At 36.1% G+C, this 21,475-nt stretch overlaps 2 protein-coding genes across 2 annotated transcripts in view; both read right to left on the reverse strand.

Moving 5' to 3' along the window:
- LOC149415801 (zonadhesin-like) overlaps positions 1–16,546 on the reverse strand; it is an 86,303-nt gene extending 69,757 nt beyond the window's left edge. The window contains exons 1-3 of the mRNA XM_089641630.1: positions 16,456–16,546; positions 13,182–13,331; positions 10,390–10,582 (exon numbers count right to left, since the gene is read on the reverse strand). Coding sequence (XP_089497756.1) covers positions 10,390–10,582; positions 13,182–13,331; positions 16,456–16,546 — 434 coding nt within the window. The remainder of the gene's footprint in view (positions 1–10,389; positions 10,583–13,181; positions 13,332–16,455) is intronic.
- On the reverse strand, positions 10,278–14,275 carry LOC149415803 (uncharacterized). The gene is made up of 4 exons (XM_089641631.1): positions 14,209–14,275; positions 13,182–13,331; positions 12,644–13,042; positions 10,278–10,582 (listed from the first exon to the last, which is right to left on the reverse strand). Exons 1-4 carry the CDS (start codon positions 14,273–14,275, stop codon positions 10,278–10,280), a joined length of 921 nt encoding a protein of 306 aa, XP_089497757.1.
- Positions 16,547–21,475: the final 4,929 nt, after the last annotated feature.

A 21,475-nucleotide genomic window follows, 5' to 3' on the forward strand; every position in this document is an offset into this window, starting at 1 on the left:
CAATCTTCGAAAAATGATCTTTAATAATTTCCTGTTACACATATGTATTAAACGAAATGACCAAAATCGAAAATTTTTTTAGAATTTGCCTGTAAAAACAAAAAAAAACGTCTCCTATAAAATTTGCTAAATGGTCTATTGAACATACAAGAACTAAGGCAGCAAAATGTCAAATCATCCAGAAAGCAGCACTTCATTTAAGGAGCCTTTAGTTAGTAATCATGCATCGAAAGCCTCCAACAATTTTATTTTATTATCCACTGCGGTAATTAATGTACGAAATAAAAAGAGAAATTTAATTAAGGCTAGAATTCTCTTGGATTCAGGTGCGCAATCTGATTTTGTTAGCAAAGAGTTTCCCACTAAATTACAATTAAAAATTAGGAAGGCGGATATACCTATAACAGGTATTCATAAGAAAGTTCTACATATCAAAAACATTACAGATTTAGAAATATCTTCCAATTATTCATCTTTCACAAAGAGGATTTAATGCCTAGTATTGGAGGAAGTGACGAGTAACCTACCACAAATCTCATTTCAGAAAAAGGATGCCAGCATTCCCGAAGGATTGCAGATGGCAGATCCTACATTTAATGAAACCGGCCCGATAGACATGCTGATCGGGGCTGACAACTTCTGGGAGATTTTACATTCTGACCGGATGAAGATTCAGGATTCCGGACCAATACTGCAACGAACTGAATTCGGATGGCTGGTATCCGGACCAATCTTCACTTCAGAAAAAAGGCCAATAAAAACATGTAATCTTTCACTCAGCTTAATACACAAGCAAATTGAAAATTTTTGGAAATTAGAGGAACTAAGTCCTACTAAGCATAGAAGTCACGAGGAGCGTGCATGTGAAATAAATTTCAAGGACACGCATAAAAGAAATGACGAGGGTCGTTTCACGGTAAGATTACCGCAGCGCCCCTGTATTAAACAGTTGGGCGAAACACTGCCTATGGCAGAAAAAAGACTCTGTAATCTGCAGAGGAAGTTTTCTATAAACCCTAATATGATGGAAAAGTACAAAGAATTTATGCAAGAATATCATGATTTAGGTCACATGACACGGTGTGAAGCGCCGTCTCTGGATAAAAATTATTGTTATTTACCGCATCATGCGGTGTTGAAAGAGTCCAGTACAACCACCAATACTCGGGTAGTATTTGATGGATCATCAAAATCATCTACTGGAGTATCTTTAAATGATGCCCTCATGGTAGGACCAATCTTACAAAAGGATTCATGCGCGCAATTACTATTTTTCAGAAAGCACAAGTATGCATTAACAGCTGATATCGAGAAAATGTACAGGCAGATATTGGTGCAACCTGAAGATAGGGATCTGCAACGCATAGTATGGAGAAACTCTCCCGATGAAGAAATTCAACATTATCATCTCAATACCGTCACCTATGGTTTGGGGCCTTCATCATTTTTGGCAACCAAATGCCTGGAGCAGTTGGCAAATGAAAATCTCGAAAAAAATCATAAGGTCAGTCAAATTATAAAACATAACTTTTATATGGATGATTTGATAACTGGCGATGAAAGTGAACAAAATTGCCTATTAATTAAAGAACAATTAATATCCATCTTGGCATCCGCTGGAATGAATTTGCGGAAATGGCGATCAAATATACCCTCATTATGTTCAAAACAAGAGGATATGTCAAGTATGATTATTAGTGACGAATCGAATGACGGAAAAATATTAGGTCTGTCATGGAATAATCAACAGGACAATTTTTTATACACAGTGAATCCAATAAATAAGCAAATTAAAAGCAAGCGTGAAATGCTGTCGGCCATAGCATCTGTATTTGATCCTTCAGGATTAATAGGACCAGTTACGTTGGTCGCAAAATTAATAATGCAGAGACTGTGGCAGACAAATATTCAATGGGACGAAAATATTCCAATTGACATGATGAATGCATGGGAATCTTATACAAACGAATTACCGCTATTAAATAACTTGAAAATTTCTAGAAAAATAATTTGTCAGAATCAAGTAAACTTGCAATTGCATGGATTTTGTGATTTTTCAGAAAAGGCATACTCGGCTTGCATTTATATGATATCTACTGATGAGTTGGGTAAAAAATATTCCAATTTAGTAATATCAAAGTCGCGAGTAGCGCCTCTGAAAACCATATCTCTTCCCAAATTGGAACTCTGTGGAGCTGTTTTACTATCAAGATTAATGAATTATGTTAAGGTGGCTATATGTATACCTGATATAGTTACAACTTACTGGTGTGATTCTCAAATAACCTTATGTTGGATCAAGGGACAACCTGCGAGATGGAACACTTTTGTTGCCAATAGGGTAGCTGAAATTCAAGAATCAAGCCAACCTGCACAATGGAAGCATGTGAAATCGGAAGATAATGCCGCGGATGTATTATCTAGAGGTATTAAACCTTCTCAATTATTGATATCTAAAATTTGGTGGCACCGGCCTACTTGGCTAACGCTAGAAGAATCCAGTTGGCCATGCGGTGAATCTACGTGTTTAGATCCACCTGAAGTGAAAACAAAAACTGCACTGTTGGCAACAGTAACACAAGATTGGGACATTTTTAAGAGGTACTCAAGTCTAAACAAATTGCAAAGAGTAACAGGTTATTTACTTAGATTTTTATTTAATTGTAGGAACGCATCGCGCAAGCGTTATGGTCAATTGACAGTAAGTGAATTGGATGACTCTTTGAATGTTTTAATATCCCGAGCACAAGCATATTCATTCAGAGAAGAGATACGAGCCTTGCAAGCGAGCAGGGATGTTTGGAGGGGTAGTAATCTACGTTCACTAAATCCTTATTTGCATAATGATTTACTTCGCGTGGGCGGCAGGCTTTCGAAAGGAAAATTGTTAACAATAAATCAACAACATCCCATCTTGTTACCATCACATCACTGTTTAACTAAGCTAATTATAAAAAAAATATCATTATTTGCATTTGCACGCAGGCACTCAGACTTTATTGGCAATAGTCAGATTGAAATTCTGGCCAATAAATGGAAAAAATATTGTAAAAAAGATAATAAAAAAATGTGTAATATGTTATAGATCAAATCCCAGGACGATGCAGCAAATAATGGCAGACCTTCCAGCCGAAAGGGTTACCGAATGTAAACCTTTTAGGATGACTGGTATAGACTATTGTGGACCATTTATGATAAAGTCGGGTATTCACAGGAAAACTAGTAACGTAAAGGCTTATATATGTTTATTTGTATGCATGGTATCAAAGGCCATACACTTAGAACTTGTACTGTCTTTGAACACAGATAGTTTTTTAAACGCTCTAAAACGCTTTATAGCACGTCGTGGAAGGCCAAGTAAATTATTTTCCGACAACGCTACTAACTTCAAGGGCGCAAACAACGAGTTGAAAGAAATTTATAATTTTTTATCTAGCTCTAGCGATGAAATCGAAAATTCACTATCGAAACTTGCAATACAATGGCAGTTCATTCCCCCAAGAGCGCGTCATTTTGGAGGACTTTGGGAAGCCGGAATAAAATCTGTCAAATATTGTTGTGTATAAAGCTTCGGGCTTTCAGACACAGATGGCAGTGCTCTTAGTTTTAGCCTCCGACGACAGAGGGCGTCTCAGCTTTAGGTTAGGTTTCATTGGAATCCCACTGGGAGACCGAATCTAGCGAGTACCGATAAAGGTTGACCAACGCGGTTATATTGTACACGCGATATTCTAAATAAACCAGTTAATAACAAGTAACCTATTTATTACTGAAAGAGGTATCTTCCATCCAAGGAGTGTTGGGAGTCTGTGGCAAGAAGTCCACGGCTGTATATCCCGAAGGATAGAACATCACAGCTGGCGCAGTCGAAGGATAACAGGAGAATTTTTTTTTTTGTTGTCACACGGCAGCAGAATTTTGTCAACCAGGAACGTGAGGGCTAAGTCACGGGGTGACTTCCAATTGTGTTTTCCTTCGTGGAGAAGGGAGACAAGATTGGTTATCCAGGGCCGTGGAGGCCTAGGATCGACGATTTCTGTTCTAGGAATTAAGAGGCAATTTACCAGAGGACCATTTTAACAAAGGAAAATAATCCATTGCCAAGGCGAGCGGTGGAGCTAATTTGGAACAATAAAACATTGCCAGGACGTGCGGTGTTTGCAGCATTTATCTATTGCCAAGGCGAGCGGTGGATAATAACAACTTTTGAAGGAATTTCTGAAAGACTGGCGGCGGAAAGAAGAGTTCCTGAGTTAAGTAGTTGTTTTTTTTGTTGGAGGTTATTGTTCCGGGTTTTGTTTTTTTTCTTGTGTGTTTTTATTGTGGTCTGTGCTTCGTGTAGATATGGAATCGGGAAGAATTCCGAGTTTTAATCATCTCGAGGGAGATTGGTTCGTGTTTAAGCTTCGTCTAGAACAGTTTTTCGTTATAAATGATGAGATTAACGCGGATAAAAAAAGGGCGTTTCTGTTAAATCTTTTGGAGCCGGATACATTCTCTTTGTTGATAAATTTGTGTTTTCCACTTAGAGTTACGGACGTATCGTTTGAAAAATTATGGGTACTTCTTGAAAAACTTTGCAGTAAAAAGCGTTCAGTATTCAAAGAACGCGAAGTATTTTTTTCAGCAAGACAAGAGGCGGGCGAATCCATTAAAGATTTTGGGGTTAGATTACGGTCTTTGTCAACTTATTGTGAATTTGAAGCTAGGTTGGAGAAAAATTTAGTAGATATGTTTGCCATTGGATTATTACCGGGTCGCATTAAAGACAAGATTTACTTGGAAGGGCTGAAATTGTCACTTAGCGAACTAGAGGAAATAGCTAATAGTATGTCAGTTTTAGACGTTCCAAATAATTCAGTTAAATCAGAAGTTAACATCATCAGTAAGAATACTAGCAATAGGCATTTTTCTAAGGGCAATAAACAAAAGTTTGCCGCGAGTTCATCTGTAAACAAACCGACGTATACAGTACCATCGGGTGCGAAAACCCAGTGCCGAATTTGCAAGAAAACGGGTCATTGTACTAATTCATGCAAATTTCGCAATACGAGATGCTACAAATGCAATGAAGTAGGTCATCTGCAAAAATATTGTGTGAATGATAACTTTTCAAATAGTGTAAATCCAATTGTTGAGGATTTTTGTTGTAATAATCATGTGATAGCTTCAATAAAACCGTTCACAGCAGACATTATAATTAACGACAAGCATTTTAGAGCGATGGTCGATTCGGGATCTTCGTTAAGTGTAATGCAGGAAGAAATCTTTAAGCGTCATTTTGGTTCATTAAAATTATTGGCGGATAACCGTACCATTACTGGGTATGCAGGGAATCCTTTGAAAGTTATTGGCAAAGTTATTTTTGACGTGAAGTTCAAAAATAAAAACAATAATGTTACATTTATAATTGTTGCGGGAGGTTCAGATCTAATTGTAGGTAGAGATTTCATGGATATTTTTGGGTTAGAAATCGCTTCAGTACAAAATACAATTAATTCGGTGGACCCTGAAGAGGAATATAAGGATAATTTTATTCGTGAATTTCCGGATGTTTTTACTGAAAAGCTAGGTTCCGATTTCATAGGCTATATAGAAAAGTGTGAACACTTAGATGTAAAGCGTATAGTCGCAGCGACAGGCTCAGACCCAGAAATTCAAGGAATTTTAGGGCATCTTCGTAGAGGGTGGCCCAAGTGGGTAAATCGCGACAGTTTTTTATGGAAATTCTGGATTAAAAGGAATGAATTATCTATTGAAAATGATTGTTTGTTTTGGCAACATAGAATTATAATTCCAAGTTCGCTTCAGAGTATAGTTTTAGATTTGTTACACAGATCGCATTTGGGCATTGTAAAAATGAAGGGATTAGCCAAAGGTTATTTTTGGTGGCCGTCAATGAACAAGGACTTAGAGAAAATCGTTCAAAGTTGCAAAAATTGTGCAGCAGTTAGGCCGTTACCACCTAAGAGTCGTCATACGATTAATTAGTTGAAGAGAATTTTTTCAAATTTTGGGTACCCGGACTGTATTGTAACTGATAATGGAACCGTTTTTACTAGTCAGGAGTTCAAAGATTTCTTAGAGTATAATAATATTGAGTTTTTAACAACGCCAGTGCGTCATCCCCAAAGCAATGGGCAGGCTGAAAACTCGGTAAAAACAGTGAAGAATTTTTTTAAGAAAATTCTTGTTAATAACGTATTTAAGTCAAATTATAAAGATAGATTATATGAATTTTTAAGTGATTATAGGAATATTCCACATTCCACAACTGGAATTGAACCCTCAGTGCTAATGTTTGGTAGGAGATTAAAATCAACCTTTAGTAGCCTTTTACCTAAAAGTTTTGAAGAAAACGTAGCAACCTCGACAGAGAATTTAGCGAATGCGAATATTAATAAAGGTCAGGAAAATCAGTTTAGGAATTTCGGTGGGGTTGTTTGTAGAAGTTTTCAGATAGGTCAGAAGTGTTTAGCGAGAGACTTCAGACAAGTGAATAAATGTTCTTGGGCAAAAGGAATTGTTGAAAAAAGACTGGGAAAAAAACTGTATATTATTAAAATTGTGGGGACACAGATGTCGTGGAAAAGGCATATTGATCAACTGAGAGGATGTCCGCAGCTCAGGGAGGAAGAGGCAGAGAGTGAACCTTTCGCGTCTGATATGACGAAATGCTGGGCAGATGAGGTTGACACGTCACTCCTTTTGAGAGATTTTAACCGGTGTTCTCTTGATTTCAGGTCTCCAGGGAGAAACAGAAGCCCACCACAAAAAGAACCAGCACCATGGGCGGGACGACTTCGTCCCAGACGTCTTTGAAATGACCTCCAGGGAAAGAATCAGCTACTTATAGAGTCAACATCTTTTTGGAGTAGAGTCAGTGCTTAATGAATTATTTAATTTTGTGTGTAATGATTTATTTTCAAATATTTAGTTCTTGATTTTAATAATATTGATTTAAGTGACATCTGTTTGCGATTGTATAGATTCGTGATTTTAAAAATAATACTGTAACAATGAAATATCGTAGACAGGTTTCTAGTTTAGCAGGGGGAAGATGTTGTGTATAAAGCTTCGGGCTTTCAGACACAGATGGCAGTGCTCTTAGTTTTAGCCTCCGACGACAGAGGGCGTCTCAGCTTTAGGTTAGGTTTTATTGGAATCCCACTGGGAGACCGAATCTAGCGAGTACCGATAAAGGTTGACCAACGCGGTTATATTGTACACGCGATATTCTAAATAAACCAGTTAATAACAAGTAACCTATTTATTACTGAAAGAGGTATCTTCCATCCAAAGGGTGTTGGGAGTCTGTGGCAAGAAGTCCACGGCTGTATATCCTGAAGGATAGAACATCACAAATATCATTTGAAACGAATAGCGAGTAACTCCTCACTAACATATGAGGAATTTAATACCGTTTTATGCCAGATTGAATCAGTTCTAAATTCTAGACCTCTCACTCCTCTATCCACTGATCCAAATGACCTTAATCCCCTCAGTCCTGGTCATTTTCTCGTTGGTGAAAACTTGGCAGCTATTCCAGAGCAAAATCTGAAAAATATATCATTCAACAGACTGAATAATTATCAAAAACTGTCTTTGCTAATACAATCATTTTGGTCGAGGTGCAGCAAGGAGTACCTGGCTCAACTCCAAGGCAGAACGAAGTGGACCAGCGGACTTCACAAGCAGCTGAAGCCTGGCGACATGGTGGTCCTGAAGGAGGACAACCTACCACCCTGTGTATGGAAACTCGGGCGTGTAACAGCAGTACATCCTGGAGCCGACGGAAGGATCCGTGTGGCTACTCTGAAAACAGCTCATGGAACTACGCAGAGGGCAATTTCGAAGCTATGTCTATTACCAATAGAAGACAACGATGAACTGAGGATGACAACATACCCACCCAACGGAGCAGGCGCAGTCCAAACGCGACAGAAAATTTAAACACAAGGCTTGAAAGTGTCTTTTGAAGTTTTAAAAATTAAAAGAAAAACTTTTTTTTTTGTTTTAAAATAAAAATAAAAAAAACATTATGAATTTAAAATGGTGAAAAGCAATAAAAACAAGTGATTAGAACGTGAAATAAAAAAAGGAAGATAGTTAAAAATTCATAAAAATGTATAAAAACACTATAACACAATCATTTTGAACTTAATTAATTGAAAACTAAAAACTTTTCAAAATGCAGTAATGAACAAAGAAGAAGGATGACCTGGAATCTATTAACCTTTGTTGTGTTGTCCATACTATATGTTTTTATATATGATTATTGTAATGTGGTTTTTTCTTTTCTCTTTTTGTTTTTTATGTAATATTTCTGTTGAGATTTAATTGCTACTACAAAATGTTTTGTATTCTAGAATGAATTTGTTTTAACAGCAGTAATTTTCTAATTTATTATTTCATAATTGGTTTGTATAATTCTTTGGTTGTTTAATTTGAAAATAGAATTCGATATTTTTTTGTTATGAAAAATATCTGCCTATTTTGGCCCGGAGTATGTTCGAATTTGCTCCGAGTTTCAAACCAATTATAATTTATATAAAGTAACTGATTTAGAACACAGATGGCGCTAGTTTACACCTTCTTTAAAGGCAGCCAAATTATGTTATTTAAGCCCCAATTTTGATTAGGGAACTCACTTCTCTTCGATAGTTTCTAGCTAAAGGAACCCAAAGTTACAATATATTTCGCTCTCCGTTGGTATAGTGATCTCTACAGAGTGTCGGTAGCAATATAGCTTTGAGAAAAGGCAACAATAAATTCGGTGTAATTTCAACTTCCACAAAGTGTTTTATTTATAGAAGGAATCTCCCTCTTGTTCTTAAATCCTAATTTAAACAATAACTGTACTATATTATGTAATGTAATTCGTGTATCTTTAAAAAATAAATATATAGGTATATATAAAAAAAAAAAAATAATAATAAAAAAAAATAATAAAAAAAGTGTAATAATATTATTTGAATAAATAGTTGAATTCATTATTGTACACATATTCATATATATTTTGATATTCGCCTAAGAAGTAGGTGTGACATAATTATCTTTTTTACACATACTTCGTACATTTAAGTTTTAAAAAATAATCAAATCTTTTACAATGCGATTCAGAACAAATTTAAAGAAATCGAAAGGTAATAAATATTTTGACTATAACAAATTATACATCTTTTATTTACTGGAAACTCTCTGGTGAAACATCATGTCTATAACTAAAATTTATTTTGTTAATAGTTTTGGTGAAGAATGTTAACACAAGGAACAAAGAAAGTATCCAGTCAAAAAGTCTCTTCGAGAAAATGCATAAGTGCATATGAAACAAACAAGTCTTCACTGTAAGTGTACAGGTGTTTTTTTCAAATCTCTCTTTTGAGAACATGAATAATTGCAGCCAGAATACGAAAAAGTTTTTTCTTAGCTGTAAGTAAGCAAGTTTCTCTTCAAGGCACACTGTTGATAACTTGCATAGTTGCACTCAGAACAAGAAAAAATGTTTTTCTCCTCTGTTGGTCAGCATGTGATCCATCAAATGTCCAATATTTGCAATAAGAGGTTGTACGAAACAATATTCCGTCCGTACAATACTGTAAATGCGTAGGTAGCTGGGTACACTTTTATTAGTGTTTCAGTCTTGGTGGATAGAATTTAATGTCAAGATCAGAGAGGGATTGATTCCCAAGTCTGAGTCGACGAAAGGAATTTAAGACTGGAAAAACTGAATTTAATACTGAATTAAAAAACACTTGAAAATATTTTCTTGAGATTTGTAGACTTTGGAGATGGTTTCTTCAGGAGAGACGTTTCTCTTCAGGGGTAGTTTTTGAACTGACTTTGTATGGAATTCGGTTCTCTATTTATAGAACGTTTTCAAATCGAACCCTCTCGGGGGAGTTTTCACCCCTTTCGTGAGGGGTGAGTTGGTTAGGTATTTTTCCTCTTTACAATTAATTTGTTTAGAGGAAAGTTATATTTTAATATTATACCTTTTACCAGGTCAGTTCAATTTACCCAAACCACCTCCTTCAGTCCCGTTTATTTATTTTATAATAAATTATACAAAGTTTCATATTGGGGTTGAAGCAAAATATCCTTGGTTTGAACATTTCCCAAAGAGTAAAAAACATATTTAGGTACAATTCTTTAAGTTATTATGTTAGTATATAATCATTTCTTGATGTTGATATTTATTCTGTGGTCGTATCTTCTGATATTTTCCTGTAAATTGAGTCTGATGTCATTATAGGTGGTCGCATCAATTTTCGTTATCAGTGTTTGATAAGAGTTTCAATGGAGTATGCGGAGCTGTGATTGGTTGAAAACTCGGCGGCCATCATGGAATTCCTTCCGGGCAGTATGGAGGGGGAGTCACGTAAATACTGGGTCGCCCCCTTAGAGTGGTTCATTCCGTGGATTGGTGGCTCTTCAATGGAGTATGTTGAGCTGCGATTGGTTGAAAACTCGGCGGCCATCATGGAATTCCTTCCGGGTGGTATGGAGGGGGGGTCACGTAAATACTGGGTCGCTTCCTTAGAGTGGTTCATTCCGTGGGTTGGTGGCTCCGAGTGAGGTGCTGGATGGTTATTTTCAGATGTATTTCAGGTTCTGCTGTTGTATTGCTATGTAATTGTCTTGATTAATCACATACAGCACATAATTTGATAAAGTAATTATGATTTGAAGATTTCCAATTGTGTCGGCGACACGGTATCGAGCGGTTTCGGGGTTTGAGTGTTTTTGTAATTTTTACGTAAATATGAATTCCTCTGAAAGATTCTGGAGGTCTGGATACGTATGATACAGAGGTGTTACTTTGAATAGCCCGCTATTTCGGTAGATGTTACTTTTGAAGCTGTCATTTTTTGATATTGGACAAGTAGACATTACGCCATTAATAAAAATGGAATGATACACGCTTCAACAAAAGGTCCTTGAAATGTGTGAAAATGATCCAGAATTTCATCGAAAAATCATCTTGAGTGATGAGGCCCGATTCCACCTCGGTGGCTTCGTCAACGAGCAAAATTGTCGCATCTGGGGCTCGGAAAACCCAAGAGATATTTTTGAAAAGCTTCTATATCTCTTTCCTCAACGTGTGACTGTTTGGTGCGGTTTATGGTCCGGCGGAGTCATTGGACCTTACTTTTTCGAAAATGAGGCTGAAGCAACAGTCGCTCTTTCGATAACATGCATAGCTGCACACGGAACATGAAAAAGGTTTTTCTCCAATGTGAGTGAGCATGTGGATCTTTAGTTGATCCTTTCGATAATAAGCATAGTTGCACAGGGAACATGAAAAAGATTTTTCTCCACTGTGAGTCAGCATGTGTGTCTTCAGGTTACCCTGATGATAACTTGTAAAGTCGCACTCCAAACATGAAAGAGGTTTTTTTCCACTGTGAGTCAGCATGTGCCTCTTCAGCTGACCCTTTCGACGACACGCATAGTTACACACGGGACATGAAAAAGGTTTTTCTCCATTGGGCGTCAGCATGTGGCTAGTTAGGTCGCTCGTTCGATAACATGCATAGTTGCACACGGAACATGAAAAAGGTTTTTCTCCACTGTGAGTCAGCATGTGCCTCTTCAGCTGACCCTTTCGACAGCACGCATAGTTGCACACGGAACATGAAAAAGGTGTTTCTTCACTGTGAGTCAGCATGTGGCTCGTTAGGTCGCACTTTCGATAACATGCATAATTGCACACGGAACATGAAAAAGATTTTTATCCACTGTGAATCAGCATGTGTCTCTTTAGTTTATCCTGTTGATTACATGCGTATTCACACTCCGAACATGAAAATGCTTTTTCTCTACTGTGAGTCAGCATGTGCCTCTTCAGCTGACCCTTTTGACGAAACGCATAGTTACACACGGGACATGAAAAAGGTTTTTCTCCATTGTGAGTCAGCATGTGGCTAGTTAGGTCGCTCTTTCGATAACATGCATAGCTGCACACGGAACATGAAAAAGTTTTTCTCCCCTGTGAGTGAGCATGTGGATCTTTAGTTGATCCTTTTGATAATACGTATAGTTGCACAGGGAACATGCAAAAGATTTTTTTCCACTGTGAGTCAAGATGTGTGTCTTCAGGTTACCCTGATGATTACTTGCATTGTCAAACTCCGAACATGAAAGAGGTTTTTTTCCACTGTGAGTGAGCATGTGCCTCTTCAGCTGACCCTTTCGACGACACGCATAGTTACACACGGGACATGAAAAAGGTTTTTCTCTATTGTGAGTCAGCATGTGGCTAGTTAGGTCGCTCTTTCGATAACATGCATAGTTGCACACGGAACATGAAAAAGGTTTTTCTCCACTGTGAGTCAGCATGTGCCTCTTCAGCTGACCCTTTCGACAGCACGCATATTTGCACACGGAACATGAAAAAGGTTTTTCTCTATTGTGAGTCAGCATGTGGCTAGTTAGGTCGCTCTTTCGATAACATGCATAGTTGCACACGGAACATGAAAAAGGTTTTTCTCCGCTGTGAGTCAACATGTGCCTCTTCAGCTGACCCTTTCGACAGCACGCATATTTGCACACGGAACATGAAAAGGTGTTTCTTCACTGTGAGTCAGCATGTGGCTCGTTAGGTCGCTCTTTTGATAGCATGCATAGTTGCATACGGAACATGAAAATACTTTTTCTCCACTGTGAGTCAGCATGTGCCTCTTCAGTTGACCCTTTTGACGACACGCGTAGTTGCACACGGAACATGAAAAAGGTTTTTCTCCACTATGAATCAGCATGTGTCTCTTTAGTTTATCCAGTTGATAACATGCATAGTCACACTCCGAACATGAAAGTGCTTTTTCTCCACTGTGAGTCAGCATGTGCCTCTTCAGCTGACCTTTTTGACGACACGCATAGTTGCACACGGAACATGGAAAAGGTTTTTCTCCATTGTGAGTCAGCATGTGTACGTTTGAATTTCGCTTTTGAAAATTCATGGCAAAATTTGACTTAGGAGAGAAGGAGTAGTTGCGGTTGAGAGGAGTGAATCCTTTTTCCACAAAATGCGTCCGAAGATCTGTCAACAAATTTGAAAAATAACATGGATGAAAATGATTCAGTTAAACTTAGAGTAAATAAGCGAAGTAAGTTCGTAGAAACGTTAAAAAAATAGGAAATGCCGAATTTTTCATGTTTACGATAAATATTGGTTTTACCTGCTTCCTTGGTAAATCTTCCAAAGCGTTCCAAGCATTCCTCTTTTACGTCCGGCAGGTCTATGTCAATTTTCATATAAGTAAGCCCCGCTTCATCTTGTGGGGATCCAAGATCCGCGTTTATTGTAACTGTTTCCACATTAATGCTTCCTGGAATAAAAAAGGAGAATAAATAGAATGTATCTTTGAATGGCCAGCCCTGAACCAAACGGCGCCAGGCGCGAGTTTAATTTTGGTTGCCCTTACAGTCTTAATTAGTATACACCAAGGGTAAATATCAATGTAATCAATAAAATTATGATTTGTGGTTTTTTGTAGCACGGTATTTATCAAAAATAATATCAAGGGCGATGTGTTAAGGTGAGTATTCGACGCCTGAAGAGAACTGGTCCAATTGCTTCCACATAAGGCCAGCCACGTATCTTCGTACCATTGATGTAAAACGAAATATTTTTTTAATTAAACTATAAATTATTTTTTAACAAATAAAGAAACCATAAAAGCTGGAATTTGGATGAAAGTTTTAAAGGTCAATATCAGATAAAAATGACCACAGACGTCCACTTGAGGGACAGATTCAACAAGAAAGAAAAACCCTGCTCTAGAGCACCTTAAGTAGGGAGTTGTAAGTCAATGGGATAGTGTTTTCTAAATCAATATTTATGAATTTTTAACGTTTAAAAAATACGTGTTATTTACATCATGTTGCAATAAAATTAGGGGAAAATAGAGGAACCGACAACTTATTGTGAATAGTATAATCATGTTAAAATAGTGCTGTATTTGGTAGTTTCCGGAAAGGATGCATTTTAGGGTAAATACCCAATACACCTTTTGTTTTATAAGAGAGGATGAAACAAGTATGTGTTCTGTTTGCACGACATTTCAAAACAGACATGGATTCCGGACATCCGTATTTAAAGTTCTATATTATACATGTATGCAATGCAACTACTCTCCGCATATTGCAAGAATTCCGTCGTTACAGCTGGGAGGTCGAAATCTAAATCTGAAAATGCAATTTCACCTCCACCTTCTTCCTGGAGCCCTGGTTCCGTCTTGATGGATATAGTATTTGGCTTCAGTAGATCCATGGTCTGCTTTGGTGGGGTTTGGTAATTAGTTTAACTCTGGAACAGAACAAAGTTGTAACGAAATTCAGTTTTTAAAATTTGGCTTCTCAAGTCGTAACAAAAATACACAATAGAACACCTTGAAGTTATGACAAAGGTTGAGAGAAACGTGGTTTATCTTGGGAAAACTCTTAATTTATTTACTGTCTATTTCTAGCGCCATTCCGTTGTAATCCACCTGTGATTAAACAACTGTTATCCGTATATTTGTTATCATTTTAATAAAATGCATTTGAAATACTTATCATTTAATAGGTTGATGTCATATTGACAGTTTAAAACATTCTGCTGTGACAAAACGCCCTATGATTCACTAACTAAACTGGAGGGAACGGCCGCTACCAAAATGAATAGCAATGGATTTAAGTATTATTTCTTACCAATAACCATCACTTGCATCGTATAATAAGTTTAACAGGGCGGGATAAACAGAGTGTGGAAACAGGAAGAAAGACTGTCGGAGAAGAAAGCACTTGTCAGAAAATATATAGGTTATGCATAGACAATAATGATGTCATAGACAATTATTATAATTTTCATGAACCTTGTCTTTTAAGAACATAATAATTTCTACTTTAATTTTACTGTGTACGATAAGTATGCCTCTCCTAGTAGTAGTACAGTATATATTAATCATTTACCAACAAAAAAATGTATTAATAAAATATTTTTTTATGTAAGACATATAAGAATCATGGCTCCCTTCTTATCAGGACCAAGATTCTTTCTTCTGATAAAGAATACATCACCAATAATGATCTTAAATTTAATATGCTAATATATACCTATAAATTTAACTCTTATTAAACGAAATAAAAAATACGGTGTGTTTCATTTTTATGTTAAAATCAGAGAAATGTCAAAATTCGATAAAGTCGTAAAAAGCACAACTTCATATTTCATATTTTATAATTTAAATAACGGGTTGTTCCAGAGAATTTTAATAATTCTCCAAATTTGAAAGTTAATTTTCATGTTGTCTGTCAAGCTACTAGCCTATAATGATATAATAACATAATTTGAATAGGACTTTCACAGAACCTTCAAATGAACGTTGAAATTTGATCAATTGTTCGAATTCTTTGTAACAACCCTTTCTTATTTATTTAATATCAACGGTATAAATATACCATAAACAATGATAACATGTCACAGTTAAAATCGTAAAAATATTTTTAAAAAGAATTACTATATATGTGGCATCTGATTGTGAAATAACATTAGAGAGTATGTAAGTAAGTAAACAAGAGATACAAGTACATAAGTTTCTATAGTGCAAATAAGGTAGAATAAGATTAAATTAATATTGATTGAAAAGATTTGATAGCATAGCCCTCTTGTACTTACCTTGCGTGCAGTTAAATAGATCTGCCACATCTGCGTATCTATTACTAACATAGCAAGAGTGTTTGGAATACTCAGTCCTTATATTGTTGCATTTAAACAAAATTTTAGAACGAGTAGCTCTCGTGGGTATATGAAATTCATTGAGGTTAATTAAATCAGGACTCTCTATACTACCATTTACAATTTTGAACATAAATATTAAGTCGGATATAATTCTTCGATCTGAGAGTTTTAATAAATTTAGATTTTTCATCAAGTAATTATAGTTTATATTTATGTTGAATTTTTTCGATTGAATCTGAATGTAATTTGTAGTGGGGGACCAGATCGAGGAGTTATATTCGACTTGACTACGAACCAGGGATGTATACAAAATTTTTAATGTTGAAATATTCTTGAAACCTCTGGAATTTCGAAAAATGAAGCCTAGCATTTTCATTCCTTTATTATTAATATTATTTGTATGCGATATAAAGTTTAATTTAGAGTCGAAAGTTATCCCCAGGTTATTAATTTCTTCGACAGAGGTAAGGATTGAGTTATTGAGTTTATATGAATGAATAATTGGTTGATTTATTCTATAAAATATTATAGAATAACACTTATTTATGTTCAGATGAAGTTTGTTAAGAGAACACCAATTAATTAACCGGTTCAAATTATTTTGTAGACAGATACAATCTTCAGCGCTTTTGATTTTAAATCAAATCCTTTATTTAGAAGATTTCAAATTTCAAATCATCTTAGATTATTTTTAAGACAGATTGATTGTTCATCTTGGAACAAGATTTTACCTGACTTGCGCTGTTCTGTGAAAATGAGCAGCAAAGAAGATACTTTAAGCTCATTTTTGCAGGACAGCACTTTGTCATATAGATTTTTCATGTTGTGATGGAATGTTTCGACATTTTAAACATTTTTTAAATAATATTTTAGGATTATGAATGGGGTAGGCTACGAATGAAAATTATATTGTCTATGGTCGCGCCTTTTTTTAGTTTCCTTTATCCTCGTCGATGGTGTGTGACGTATTTTTATTCCGCGCAATTTTTTTTCTTCACATGTTTATGGTTAAATTGAAGACCAATATGCTACGTACAAAAAGCCCGAAGATGTCGATGATAGTGAGTGGTTTATTTATGGGTCTGGCCTTGAAACCCATTTGAAACCGACACGCCCAACTCCGTTTTCTTTTAGAAAAAAATAACAGATCTCATTGGGAGTCATCGAACTACGGTAGTGGATAGTCGTGCTCTGTGTTTGACGAATTGCCTACCTGCTGTCGCGGACTTCGTACAGATAAGAAATTATTGTTACATTTTTGTTTTCTATTATTTGTTTGTTATATTTAGGTTTTGATAAATTCGTGTGTACAGTCAATCAAATAGACTGTATTATTGTTTTTTTTTGTTAATTAATTTATAAATATGGAGGAAGATGAAGATCGACCTCCTGACCCCGAGTCCATATTTAATATTGGAGATGAGTATGAATCGGATGTTTCTATAATACTCCCTTCCAGAAAACGAAGACCATCGCTCTGTCTTAATGTACCACCCAAAATTAAACCTTCGCAATCCGATGAAACCTCAAACCCTAAGGAAATTCGTAAGGATACCATATTATCAGAATCTAAAAATACTGAACTAAGTTATTCCCCATCCTCCTCGGCTCCATTCATTGTCAATGTCCAAAGTACTGAACAAGGAAAAATTATTCATCCTCTGGATTTCGGGAAATTCATTTTTAGTTCAAAAAACAATAACCTTGGCATAGTTAACGGATCTATTAAGCCGGAAGGCCGCTATAAGTTATCCCTAGAATTTAAATCCGCAAACTTTGCAAATGAATTTGTCCAAAAAATTGATACGCTTTCACACCACAAATTTAAAGTTTATATTCCAACTTACAACCTTACTAGAATGGGCCGAGTGAGAGGTATACCAACCGATCTCTCAGAATCTGAAATTGTTGATGCACTTAATGATTCTCAAGTGACCCCTTAGGTTTTAAAAGCACGTAGATTAAATTACAAAGATACATCTAATGGAACCACTACATGGAAACCCTCACAATCGGTTGTTATTACTTTTGAAGGCCAAACTTTGCCATCTCGGGTATTTATTTATTACAACGCACTCCCTGTGGAAGTATATAAATTCCCGACGATACAATGTTTTAACTGCTGCCGTTTCGGACACTCTAAACCCATATGTCGTTCCCCTCCACGTTGTTTTCATTGCGGAGAGGACCACCCCTTTGATCTTTGCCAAAAATCATCGAATGATCCACGTTGCATTAACTGCAAGGGAAATCATACAGCGGTTAGTGTGGCCTGTCCAGAATTGACCAGACAAAGGAATATTAAACAATCAATGGCTTCAGACAACATTTCCTATTTCCAGGCATCAAAATTATTCCCACCTGCAATAAAATCGTTTGCAGAGGTAACATCTACCTCAATTCCTTGCAATCTATCTTACTCTAAATCTCCTCCATCATCTTCTCACAGGGAAACAATTTTTATACCACTAAAACCAAAACCAAAATTTATTGCTTCTATTGATAAAAATCAACATAATGATATTTTGTTTAACCCAAATGGGAATTATAAATCTCAGACACTCAATGGGAGTGCTTTAAATAGTTCCCAATCTTCCCCTAATTTAGGGAAAGTGGTGAATGAAAATTCTGCTTTCATTCAGACTTTAATTACCCTCTTAATTTCTATTCTTTCAAACAACAATAATATACCGTCCAACGCTGCCGATTGCATTAAATCTTTATTATCCTGTCTTCCTAATGTCTCCGAAACTGAACAGAATTCTTCAGTGGAATATCAGAAGTCTAATCTGTAATAAATTTGAACTTGTAAAATTACTCGATGAACATGAAATTTCAGTTGCCGCTATTTCTGAAACGTGGTTTAAACCCTCGTATCTATTTAGGATTTCGGGATATAATTGTCTTAGACATGATAGACTGGATGGTAAAGGTGGCGCTGCCTTAATCATCCATGACTCTATCCCTTTCAAACCAATCATGTTTCATACTCTCTCTAACAATTTTCAGATAGTAGCAGCTGTTGTATGTGATATTACAATACTATCAATATATGTCCCTCCCTCCACTATTTTTGATGAAAACGAATGGTCATCATTTATGTCTCAGATCCGTCCCCCGTATATGTTACTGGGCGACTTTAACGCTCATTCTACCTCTTGGGGTAGTGAATTAACGAATCGTTCTGGCCGTAATCTTCTAGATTTTATTGATTCCCATAATTTATGTATTTTAAACGACGGATCTCCAACCCGATTCACCCCCCCTCAACAAAGGAAAAGTGTTGTTGATTTATCTCTCTGTTCATCTTCGGTGATACGTAAATGTTCTTGGAACATACTTAAAGACCCCCTTTCCAGTGATCATTTCCCTATTATAATCCTCTTTCACTATCTAACCACCTCGCATTCCTTTACAATTAACAATAAATTTAAATTTAAAACGAAAGATGCGAACTGGAGATTTTTTTCTTCTGTATTAGACTCTCTTGTTCACTCTGTAAAATCTTCTCTTGGGAACATCAGAACACAAAGTGAATTATTTCCTATTATAGTTATAAAAGCAGCAGAAAAATCCATTCCAAAGCGTAAAGTTAACATTAAAACTAAACATTCGACTCCGTGGTGGGACGAAGAATGCACTCGTGCTGTTAACTCTAGAAAATAAGCAGTTTCCATTTACCGCAAATGCATGTCTTTTGAAAATTTCTTATCAGTGAAACGCGTCCAATCAGAAACTAAACGTATTTTGAAAAATAAAAAGTGGTCTGGATGGCGAAAATTTTGTGAAAACTTGTCTCCTGAAACTCCCCAGTCATCTGTTTGGACTAATTTAAAAAAATTCGGTTCGTCATATGCTCCGGAGCGTACCAAACATATTCCGGAGGAAATTATTATAGGTTTTGCTGATAAGATTGCCCCTCCTTCAGTTGCCAGATGTGAAGAAATGCCCTCTTTTATTTCATATCCATCTCACTCTAACTGGCTAGACTCTCCTTTCTTAGTTAGTGAACTAAAACGAGTAATTAAATCTCTTTCTGACTCTTCTCCGGGTCCTGATGGAATATTATATAGCTTCTTTAAAGCATTCTCCGACATGTCGGTTGAATATTTCTTATCCTTAATTAATAACATGTTTGAAACAGGATTTATTCCGGATGTCTGGAAAGTTCAAAAAATCCTCCCGGTTTTAAAACCAGGGAAAAATCCGTCCGAAGTCTCATCCTATCGTCCTATTGCTCTTTCGTCGTGTTTAATTAAAGTAGTGGAACATTTGATAAAGAACAGATTAGAATGGTTTGTTGAAAATCACAGTATTATCCGTCCTAATCAATACGGCTTTCGGAAAAAGAAATCTACTATGGATAATTTAAGTTTGTTAACAACAGATATCCGTATTTCTCAATCCCTTAACTCTTGTACATTGGCCACATTTCTAGATCTTTCTTCAGCTTACGACGATGTATTAATTGATGTTTTGAAGGAAAAATTAATTAAAATAAAAATCCCTATAAAGTTAGTTCAATTTATTATCAACTTGCTAACAGACAGATCCATTATTATCCACTCTTCCTCAAACATATTGAAGCGCAAACTTTGGAAAGGGCTACCCCAGGGGTCTGTAATCAGTCCATTATTATTTAATATTTATATTAGTGATTTAGACATTGTAATCCCTTCGTCTATAAAGCGACTTTATTTTGCGGACGATTTTCTCATATATTTATCTCACAAAAATTTATCACATGCTGCGAAGGAATTAAATTTGGCCTTACATAATATTAAAGTTTGGATGTTGACAAATGGAATGAATTTAGCTACCTCTAAAACCAAGGTAGTGGCTTTTACTTGCAAAAGAAAACTGCCTCACTTTACAGTCTCTTTTGATAATTTCCCCCTTCAAATCGTTAAGCAAATAAAATTTCTTGGCCTGCTTTTGGACCATAAGCTTTCCTGGCTCCCGCATATTCAGAACGTTTCTGCTAAGTGTGAAAAGGGGCTTAATATGATGCGAGCTGTTTCCAGAGTATGGTGGGGATCCCATCCTACTCTTCTTAAACTAATGTATAATTCCCTCGTTCGAAGTCACTTGGATTATGGCACATTTCTTTTCGACCCACTTCCTAAATATCTGGATAAAAAACTTGAAAGAATCCAATCAAAAGGGCTCAGAATGATTATTGGGGCAATGAAATCTTCTCCAATTAATGCTCTTCAGATAGAATGTGTAGATCCTCCCTTATTTTTGAGAAGACAATACCTCGCGGATAGATATATCTTCAAAGCGTTATCTTTATCGCGTCACTCATTGGAACAGAGTCTCGATCGTTTGTTCAGTATTTTGAATAACAGAAGGAGGGTAATAGATAGAGATCGGTTCCCTCTCTTATTAAAAAGTTTTCTATCATTTAGATCTCTGTCTTCTAACCTTCAAAATCTACAAGATGATCCAATCCTTCCTATTTACAGTACCCCGTTTAATGCTATTAATTTTATCCCAAACGTAATAATTTCTGACTTCCGGACGAACATTTTATCATCAGCTAATAAATTTCAAAATGTTTAAGAACATTTTAAAAACTTTATATTTTCAAAGTTTCCTGGATTTTCCCTCATATACACAGATGGTTCCAAATCCGACCACAAAGAATGTGGCGCATCGGTATATATTCCTGAATTCAATGTTAATCTGTCTTATAAATTGCCTAAAGAAATTTCCATATTTACTGCAGAATGCTTCGCAATTGAACAA

Source organism: Hesperophylax consimilis, chromosome 17 (assembly GCF_061612785.1).
Source record: "Hesperophylax consimilis isolate HC1 chromosome 17, BYU_Hcon_1.0, whole genome shotgun sequence".
In the NCBI taxonomy this organism is placed as follows: domain Eukaryota; kingdom Metazoa; phylum Arthropoda; class Insecta; order Trichoptera; family Limnephilidae; genus Hesperophylax; species Hesperophylax consimilis.